Raw genomic sequence first — 10,368 nt, 5'->3', positions numbered from 1 at the left:
TTAGAAACACCATAAATAAAGAAAACAAACACACACACCATAGACATGCAGTATGGGCCAAGTCATAGGTCAAGGTGGCCATTTTATCCATTAAACCAAAATCTTGGTCCACTATTGTAACAAACCCACCATCATTCTTCTATATACCAAGAAATAAGTTCATATTTGACTGAGTAATCTATAGATCTCCCTATCTTCAAAACCATGATACCATATTTTGCATGCATCTGAAAATGAGTCACTTTATTTCATGGTGGGAGCTCATTTGTCAAGGGCAACCAATCTAAGGTGACCTCAAGATGGTTAAGGTCTAATGGGTCCACTATCTCTTTCACATAGTCCCACAAAAAATCATTTTCTTCTATCAATTCCAACATCCTTGCCTTATATTGGTCCAAGTGTTGGAATACTTGCTTGAGTCCCATAGTAGTCAAAACTTTGGCTATGTCTTTGGTGACCTTCCCTTATATTACTTCTTTCATCTAATAATCCTTGGGGGTGATATCCTCTATATCCATGGGAGGAGGGGGAATAAAAATATGTGTTATTAGATCATTATTTTGTTTCTTCATGAGGAAGGCCAATTGCTTGGGGTCATCCTAAGTAGGTGTTGGTGTCCTCACTACCTCCATCAAGACCTCTAATCCTTCTGCATGCCTTTCTATACTCCACATACCTCCTTAGATGAGTTAATGTTTCTCATTTCAACCACACTGGACTAATACCCACAGGAGACATATATTGACCTCATGACGAAGTTTCCTCTAAAGATGACCCCTTTCCCCTATCACTTCTATCCTTAGTGGCTCCATTGTTGGGGTATCCATTGTGGTCCTTAGAGGAGACGATCCTAATTCTTGCATAGGTGTTGTCTATTCCCATTCTCTGAAAAATTTCCCTTCTTCTAAAACTACATCCATCTGCAAATGGGTGTATACATCTACCTCTATTGTCTATCTTTCAAGCTCTATGATGGGCAGTACTAGAGGGATCTCCTATTCTGATAAAGGAGGAAGTGGAGATGGAGGTGGTATGCATAATGACCCTTGCAGGAGATGAGGCAGTTGGTTCCAATTCTCACCTACTAATTCTTTGTGTGGAGCATCCTTTATTACCCCTTCTTCCAAATGATTCCCTATAGGCATAAAATCAAACTCTAAGAGATCAAAGACCACCATCACATAAGAGTCCCCTCTATTTAATGAGTTCTAGCAGGTCAACGGGGTGGGAGATGCATGGAGGGGGCTTGAGTGGGCATGTTATGTATAGAGCCTACCTAAATAAATAAATATAGGTGAATAGTAGGGTAGAGGCATAGAATTTATAGGCCCTTAGAATAATTAGGGAGGAATGCTCCAAATGATTTCCCATAGGCATAAAATCAAACTCTAAGAGATCAAAGATATATAAACCACCTCCCTCTACAAACTCAATCTGCCCTTCCTATCCTTGGTTTGTTCTATTCTTCAAGTTGAATTGGCTATTCCTTAATGGATGGAGGTGTTTGGGTTGTAGTTTTCCTTATATACTCACAACCCTAAATCTAAAATTTTACTCGGCACTTAAAAGTTTCTCAGCACATGAAGGTGCCAAGTGACAGATTGCTCAACACTTGATGGTGCCGAGTGGTAGGTTGCTCGGCACATGATGGTGCCGAGTGATAGGCAATAGGTGTCGAGTGAGCTCGACACTCAAAGGAATAATACTTCGCAACAATGGATGCCGAGTAAGCTCAGCTCCAAAAAAATGCTCGGCAAAAATAGATGTCGAGTGAGCTCGGCTCCAACTGAGAAAGAGGATGTCGAGTGTTCTATTCAACTAAAAAATTATAACTTAAGAAATTTCAATGTGAATGCTTTCACCATTAAAACCAGAGAGCCAAAGCTTTAAGCTTTCAAACAAATTACTCAAATGCATCATATAAGAGAAGAGCAATGGATTCAAGTATGCATGCTTGCCTTCTATTCAATCATTGATTTAAACTATTACAAAATTTGGGAGCATTTGGCTTCAACCAGAAAACCCTAAAACAACCCTAAACTGGTAAAACTTCAAACTTCAATAAACTTCTTGCAACTATAATGGCTGCATACAATGGTGCCTGGAGCAATCACTGCTTGAACAGGACAAATCCAAACAACAACTTACAGAAAGAAAAGGGGAAACATGTGCAACTATAGGCACAAACTTCTTTTCTTCTTCCTTCTTCTGCTCTGCTCTCCTCTGCAACTTCTGATCTGGTTGATCTCACTGAATGAATGAATAAACATTCCTTTTGTCATATCTTTTCCCCTCAACATCCAAATTCAAAATCTCACCTACCAAAAATAAATGTCTGTCATTCATGGATGCTTGCGGTGACCTGATAGGGTAGATGGGCATGGGGCTCGAGGACAACCTGCAGACGTTTGACGTTTAAATTTCCAATAGATATTTCATGGGGCATATTGCATGTGACTAGGAATGCATTCCAATCTATGTGGCCCAATTCTATGTCGCAGACTTCTAAGTGTTTGTCTACAAATCGAGACTTCTTTTGTGCACCCAAAAATTTGAATGTCACTAGCTTAGGTGCAATCTTTACTGCCACTGATGATGATGAAGATGCCATTTTAACTTGCACAAGAGATAGATGTTAGTGTACCATAGTCAAAAGATTGAGAAGAATCTTATTGACTCAGCTGGACTGGAAAATACTGACCAAAAAGAGGAGAGGCTGATGAAATTCCCCCTAGAACTGGATTTGGCACACCAGCGCATCCAACGCACCTGGCACACCTACCTACATAGGTGTGCAAGGTGCACTTAATGCATCTTTTTGATCTTTCTAGTATGACGTACATACTAGGTGCAGTGAGTGCACCATCACAAGTGTGCACCCTGGGAGGGTGCACAATTGTGAAGGAGATGCCTTGGCAAGTTTTTGGTTTATAGGTAGCACACATATTGAACCTATGTTTTACTTTGGTCTTTGACAATAGAGGTGGCGTAGTTGTCTTTGTGCCAAGGTGTATCGCTCTAGAGGCCAAAGAATTCAAATGAGCATTTGGGTTGGGGGGCGGGTGGGCATAGGGCATTTGGACTGACCAAGAGACCCATAAATTCAAATTCAGGAACAGATTTAGTTAACGATTCCATCGTTTGTCTAAGCGTACGACGTCTCAACAACCCCAAGACTTCCAAAACCCTTTGTTCTTCTACTCCTCGCATTGCCACAATAAGATTTAGTTAAAGATCCCATTGTTTGTCTTTAGATGAGCGTAGGACCTCTCAGCAACTCCAAGACTCCTCGCATTGCCACAATAAATAGCATTAAGCTACATCTTCGAAATAAGCTAAAAGCTCTTTTAAGTTTGCTCTTAAATTCCGTCTAGTACTTAATTAGTTTGGAGTGCTTTAGCAATGTCTAATTTGAAAGGAGATGCCATTTCTTGTATTCCAGATAATGCCTTCAATTACTGGGATGATGATTTTGTCCAATCTCTGGAAACACCATATCTGGTACTTCAAAACTTCTCACATGTTATTGTGTCTATTCTCAATCAAAGAATTTCTTCTCTTTTGTTTTGATTTGTTTTGGTAGAAAACGGCTTCATTTTTCAGGCATCTGAGTTCCGTGAACGTGTTGAAACACTGGTTAAACAAGTCAAAATCTTGTTAAGAGAAATGCAGAGTGGAGATGGCGATCTAATCGAACGCCTTGAGATGGTTGATGCATTGCACTGCCTCGGAATAGATCGATATTTTGAGGATGAAATAAAAATACTTCTTGATTATGTTTATCGGTCTGTAATTTTCTATCTATTAAATTTAGATTCAGATTTTTACAATTTAATTGAAATCTATAAATGTTTTAAATCACTCTGATCTAACAATGGATCAGAGAGTATGATGCAAAACATCGATAAATATATATATATATATACAATCAAATCAAAAAGTTATAAATTTGAATTTGTTGAATTTAAATTATAGATTGTAATGTAAAATTTACTTTTACGATTATAAGATTTGAGGCTGCCTTGAATTAAATTTTTAAAAAAAGATTTGTAAGAATTGTTTAGTTCTCGCATGTATTTTCGTTGATATATTTTCTAATGATAAGTGATACATATTGAAGAAAATAGAACTCATTGGGATACATATATTAATACAGATGTTGGGATGGAGTTGTGGGCATAGGAGAAGGATCACAAAGTTGTAACACGAATCTGAATGCTACAGCTTTAGGACTGAGGGTGCTTAGACTTCATCGTTATCATGTTTCCGCAGGTAACCAAATAATTTAAGTGAACCTTTAATTTTGTTTTTAAATAAAAAATATGTTCCTTTTATTCTTATGTATTTAATTTGAGTCCATATATATATATATATATATATATATATATATATATATATATATATATATATATATATATATATATATGATTGATTTGAAACATTATCTTTCATAATTTTAAATGTTTTGTCGTTCTTTTATTATCTATACTAAATAATTAGATGTTTGTGGGTTTGTGATGTATTCTGAAAAAGATGTGCTGCGAAATTTCAAGGATGAAAATGGACAGATTTTCAACTGTGGAGGAAAAATCAATAGTAATATGAAGAATACTGGAGAGGAACACATGGTTAGAAGTATGCTGAATCTTTTGAGAGCTTCAAGTTTAGCTTTTCCAGAAGAAACAATTATGGAAAAGGCCAAAGTGTTTAGCTCTTTGCATCTTAAACAAACACTAGAAAATGGTGAAGATCCAAATAAAAGTATCTCTCTGGAGGTAATACACTTGAAGAACAATGTAGTTAGAATTTAGAAATTTTCGAGTAAAAATTTAGAAGAGCAGAAATGAATTTCAAAATTATTGGGTTTAAAATTAGAGAAGTGCTGATTATAACTTTTATTATATTGTTTCAATAGGTAGTGTTTGCACTTACGTATGAATGGCCTCGTACTTTTACCATATGGGAAGCTCGAAATTTCATAGAAATCTATGAATTGGATCATTTCAGGTGGAAGTTGTAAAATATAACATATCTATTCTTTTAAGTTTAAACTATCAAAATATTGAATGGCACAGATTAAATAAGTATAAGATTTCTCTATTAACTTTTTTTTTAGGTTGAAGGATGGGAAGATTTTGGAGCTAGCAAAATTAAATTTCAATATACTGCAATGTGTATACAAGATGGAAATGAAGACACTCTCTAGGTAACTATCATTGTCAAGTAGATTGATTCACACTTCGTGTTAATAAATTTTAGAATTAATAAACATTTTGTTTCTTAAATTTGGCATGTATACAAATAAATGAAGAAATCTAGAATTATATAAACAATTAATTTTAACCTAACTATAGGTTTGAACAACCACATTGTTAGAATGTATGGCTTCTCACCTTATCTAATAATAATTATCATATTAATGAAAACAAATGAAGTTAATAGAGTAACTTTTTTTGACCTCTTATGAAGGAAGATAGACGAGAAAAAAATTAAGAGAATTTTTTTTATATGTAATGAGAATGATAACAAAATTAGAAAACATATTTCATATATTTTCTCTTATGGTAGAAAGGGAAGGAGTGATAAGTATAGAAAAATTAATGAATTAAAGCATAAACAAGTAATTTAAGCTTTACATTTCCTATCTACGTTGTCTCCAAAGGATATTATGTCATATAAAGCTTCCACTTCTATAGATTGGACTTGGGTGTAAGTCTTGATCTTATAGATTTGTTGTTGAGTGTTGTCTAGCTAGTCTTAAATAATGGATTAGTGGTTTATTATTTGTAATTATGTTGATTAGAGGTTTAGTATTTGTAATTCTATGACAACTCTTTCATGTATTGTGCAACAAGTCTTCTCTTTATAAAATTCATATAGTTTGAAAATAATATATGCTAAGTTTGTAATATACATTTCTCAATAGGGAATATCTACATTTTGGTTTATGTACCCATTAAATAGTAAGTTATAAGCCATGACCTCTTAAATAGAATTATTAGAAAAATACAATTAAATGAGACATAAAAGTGATTCTTGCAAGCTTATATAAATGATTGTACCATGTCTATAATAGTCAAGTAGAATCATCATAATTTTCAATCAAGATAACATGTATGGGTTTGTCAAAAGGTCTTTAAGTGGTCCTATATTTTCACATAGTTATTTATTAAATATTTGTTAAGGAAAATATTTACTAAAGACAACTATTAATGTACTTAAAACTAAAAAGCATAATAAATTGTTCATAGTTAATTTAACATAAAAGCCTGGAATATACTCCCTACAAACTTGAAACAAACCAACCACTTAAGCATAAACATGACATTGCTATGATTATGCTATTCCTCACCCTTTAAAGAAAAATTCTCACCAACACACAAAATAGGAACACCATTATTCTATAATTCAACTATACATATTGTCATACATATAAGACAAGCTATAGATGATTTTTAAAAAATTGGGAGAACATGGGCTAAGTTGCTATATCTTCCTTGGTTTTCTCTATTTCAAGATTTATTTTATAATTAGAATGCTTATTTTTCATTTTTAGTTTATTAAAAATACTAAATTGATTAACTTTATGCAGTTGGTGGCTAAATTCTGGGATCTCAAAACTAATAGCACTTAGAGAGCGTTCAATTGAGTACCTTTTGATGGGAATTAGTGTTCTAGATGACATGGAATTTTACAGTACCAGAATTGCAGTGGCTAAAGTAGCAACCCTTGCCACTATACTTGATGACCTTTTTGATGACTATTTAACTCTTGAACAAGTTGAGCTTGTTACTGAGGTCATAATTCAAGGTTGGAATGTTTCACTAATGCAGAATTTCCCAAATGATTTCAAGGCAATTGTGAAATTTGTTTTTGAAACAGTCAATGAATTGTCAAGTGATGCGACTAAAAAGCAAGGGCGCGATATGACACAATTCATTGCAAAAGTGGTACGTATAGTTCTTAATAAAAATATTTTTAAACTTTTAGTTTTCTATAATTATTATGCATTATGTAGGAAAAATAAATAATTAATTTTTTTTATAGATTAAGTATTTGACACTATCCAAAAATTGATTGCCCATCATTACGTTATTAAATTTGACTTTTTCTATAAATTTATAGTAAATTTCATTTTATGATTAAGGGCTTTTTATCGCATAATAATGTTTCTTTTTATATGAAAAAAACTTTGACATCATATTTCAAAATCAATTTAAAATACATAGATCTTTGAATAAAATTATGAAAAAAAATTAACTTTTAATTTATTTTTTTAATGTTTAGTGGGAAGATTATGCTAAAGCCAATTTACAACAAGCACGATGGAATAAAAGTGGATATGTTCCAAACTACAATGAGTACATAAAGATTGCTACAACAAGTGCATCAATTGGACCAATTTCATTACACCCAATCCTCTTAACCACTATTTTGACAAACAATGATATTGATAAGATATTCCTAAATCAATCAAGATTATGTGAGCTTGTATGGTTATCTTTGCGCTTAGTCGATGATGCACAAGATTTTGAGGTTTAGTTCTGTCTACTTAATCTCACCATTACATATATAAAGTTATATTTTTATGCCATCAATATTAACATATCTATTGTTATATTGAAGGATGAACAACGCCATGGACAAACAGCCTCAGCCATTTCCTCATATATGAGGGATCATCCTGAATGCTTAGAAGATGATGCATTATTTCATGTCAAATGCCTTGCCGATCAAGTGATTAAGGAATTAATATGGGAAGTTCTAAATCCAAATCATAAAATTCCCGACTATGAGAAGTTATGTTTCAACCTAAGTAGAGGAATACAAAACTTCTATGTATTTGGAGATGGATTTACATATCTTGAAAAAGGGGTCAAACAACAAGTTTTAAAAATTCTAGTTGATCTAGTGAAAATATAGTGTTTCTCTCATCTAAAATAGAAATTGTAACTTAAATATAAATTTTTATGTGTCTTCAGCCCTATAATATGTAATGGTTATAAGTATTCATCTTTTGGATACCATAACCCTTAAGTAAATTATTTGATCATTAGTATATTTTTATTTAGTTATTTAGGTTGGTCTTTATGTGTTATATTTTAACATACAAGTCAACCTAGATAATATTCAAGGTATGCAAGAGGTATCTCTAAAGGTAATAGATATTATTTGATCATAATATTGTTAGTTTTGTTCTCATTAAATATATTTGGAGATTTTATCCTTTAAAGTGGCTTGTTATTCTTAGTTATTAACAATTATTTGTGCAAATCAACTCATATTATTTTCTCCTTATGAAAGTTAGTTCATTGTAAAAGTTGTAAAATGAAAAGTGGATATGCTTTCAATCTAAATTATGATTTTTTTGTATGCTTCTATATTGTGTCTATTTTCTTCCTTACAATATTCTCGTCATTATTGTATTTGATACTAGAGTTAGATATGTTTACATTTTTTTATTACAATCAATATGTATATTTATTTACACTAGTTTATAGTGTTATTGCATATGTTTATTTATGATTTAGAGTATTTTGATGTGAAAATTACAGTTAATATATGTTATTCAAGGAAAATGCTAGAGACATGAACCATGTCTCGATAATATATGGTAGTAATAGAAATAAACTATTGGACATTCAAAATAATGGGGGGTGAGTTAGTATTCCCTTTAAACTATTGAAACTTCTATATAATTATTTGTATTATATAATTGAGTTTAAAATAATTTAAAACATGAGTAAAAGATCAGAACACATAAAACTGATAATTTACATGGAAAACCCAAATTAGGAAAAAATACTTGGTAATTAACAATTAGTATATTATAATCGGTTAAAAAATATTACAATAGTGCTCCCTATATGACTTACTACAAGAGGGTTCACTTCCAAAATAAGTCTCATTATTAAAAGGTGGAATCACTGATCAAAAGTACAAAATTAATCTATTATAGTTGCAAGTAGTACAATTTCATGTAAGTTCACTATACATAGTATTAACACCTCATCAAATTACTATTAAAATCTTTGATAGGAATAGTGTTATCAATTATCACTTTAACATCTATATAATATCTCTAAGGATATGAAAAATTTGTACGAATCTATTAATATAGTAGGTAGGCTCAACACACCATGTCTAAAATATCAAGTCAACTCCATGGCAACTTAACACATTATCTCAAAAACTACTTAGCTTATGCTATACAACTTTTTTTTTGAAAAAAAGGGGGTAAAATTTTATTCAACCAAAATCAAAGTACAAAGCAAAGGCACATGACCCACAAAAACACTACATATTCATGTCACCCAATAACAGCTACTCAACAATCCCACTAAACTCATCAAGTAACTCATCCCTTCCACTAATATTCCACCCATCCACATTCTCTGAGGCCCACTTCACCAAAAATTAGCCACGCTGTTCCATTCTCTAGGGATATGATGAAAGGAGATAGAGTCCAAAGAATTACAAAGACTTAAAGTCTATCTGACCAAAGCAGCTAAATGCCGACTAACATTCTCCAAGCTTTGACTATTTAGCATGTCCAAAAAAATTTGAGAATTAGACTCATAGATGATCCTATTCTAGCCTAAAGAACAACCTCTCTCAACCACAGTCTTAATAGCAAGGGCTTCCATCAGATTGTTAGAGTATTGACCTTTGTACATAGAGAAGAGAAAAATCATACCCCCATTTTTGTCTCTACCTATGCCCCCAATACTAGTAGGACCAGGGTTCCCATGAGAAGAACCATCTATCTTAATCTTAAAAGTCCCATTTGGGGGAGGGGGGTCCACCTCCCATCCCAAAAAACCTATTGCTTGCCATGGTGCAGTCTTTTTCCAAGGTTGACACCCTCTTTGCTATCTCACAGATTCAAATTTCACACAGTAGCAACATCACTAGGATCAATACTTTTAGACATATCACACTTAGCAAAGATGGTCTCCTGAAGCCTACTAAGAATAATCCTCCAAAGATGCAAACTTTTTAACTTGGAACCATAGAAAATTTTGTAGTTTTGCTCTAGCCAAAGGTTCTAGAGAATTAGAGATGGCCCGACCATCGAGGCAACCTTCAAGAAAGAAGTCTTCACTGGAGGTCTTCCCAAACTCTCCCAAAATTCAATTAAAGAGGATGTATGAATACAACCATGTCGCCAAGCCTCCCACCATTTGTGCCATATTTCTCTTGAATAAGGGCAAAGAAAAAACAAGTGAGAAGTACATTCCTCAATGTTCAAACATAGAAAATAGATATAAGGTCCCTAAAAGTCGTGTTTGTGAAGATTCTCCCAAGTGAGGCATTTGTTCTAAGCCAAAAACCATGAGAAAAAATTACTTTTCAGCCAAGAAAGGT

The 10,368-nt window shown here is 33.0% G+C and overlaps 1 protein-coding gene across 1 annotated transcript; it reads left to right on the top strand.

Moving 5' to 3' along the window:
- Positions 1-3,332: 3,332 nt before the first annotated feature.
- Positions 3,333-8,179, top strand: LOC149550143 (alpha-humulene synthase-like). Its single transcript, XM_089795029.1, has 9 exons — positions 3,333-3,501; positions 3,604-3,785; positions 4,157-4,272; positions 4,534-4,775; positions 4,916-5,007; positions 5,117-5,206; positions 6,593-6,950; positions 7,288-7,536; positions 7,627-8,179. The coding sequence occupies exons 1-9, from the start codon at positions 3,403-3,405 to the stop codon at positions 7,921-7,923; spliced, it is 1,725 nt and encodes a 574-aa protein (XP_089651155.1). The 5' UTR covers positions 3,333-3,402; the 3' UTR covers positions 7,924-8,179.
- Positions 8,180-10,368: the final 2,189 nt, after the last annotated feature.

This window comes from Cupressus sempervirens, chromosome 7 (assembly GCF_028749045.1).
Source record: "Cupressus sempervirens isolate cs-2001-9-10 chromosome 7, ASM2874904v1, whole genome shotgun sequence".
Classification (NCBI taxonomy): domain Eukaryota; kingdom Viridiplantae; phylum Streptophyta; class Pinopsida; order Cupressales; family Cupressaceae; genus Cupressus; species Cupressus sempervirens.
This window is presented reverse-complemented; position numbering and strand designations above follow the sequence as displayed.

Coding starts and splice junctions, on each gene's coding strand:
- LOC149550143 (XM_089795029.1), top strand. CDS start 3,403: ATGTCTAATTTGAAAGGAGATGCCATTTCTTGTATTCCAGATAATGCC. Junction 4,776..4,915: donor ATAAAAGTATCTCTCTGGAG/GTAATACACTTG, acceptor TTGTTTCAATAG/GTAGTGTTTGCACTTACGTA. Junction 7,537..7,626: donor ATGATGCACAAGATTTTGAG/GTTTAGTTCTGT, acceptor GTTATATTGAAG/GATGAACAACGCCATGGACA.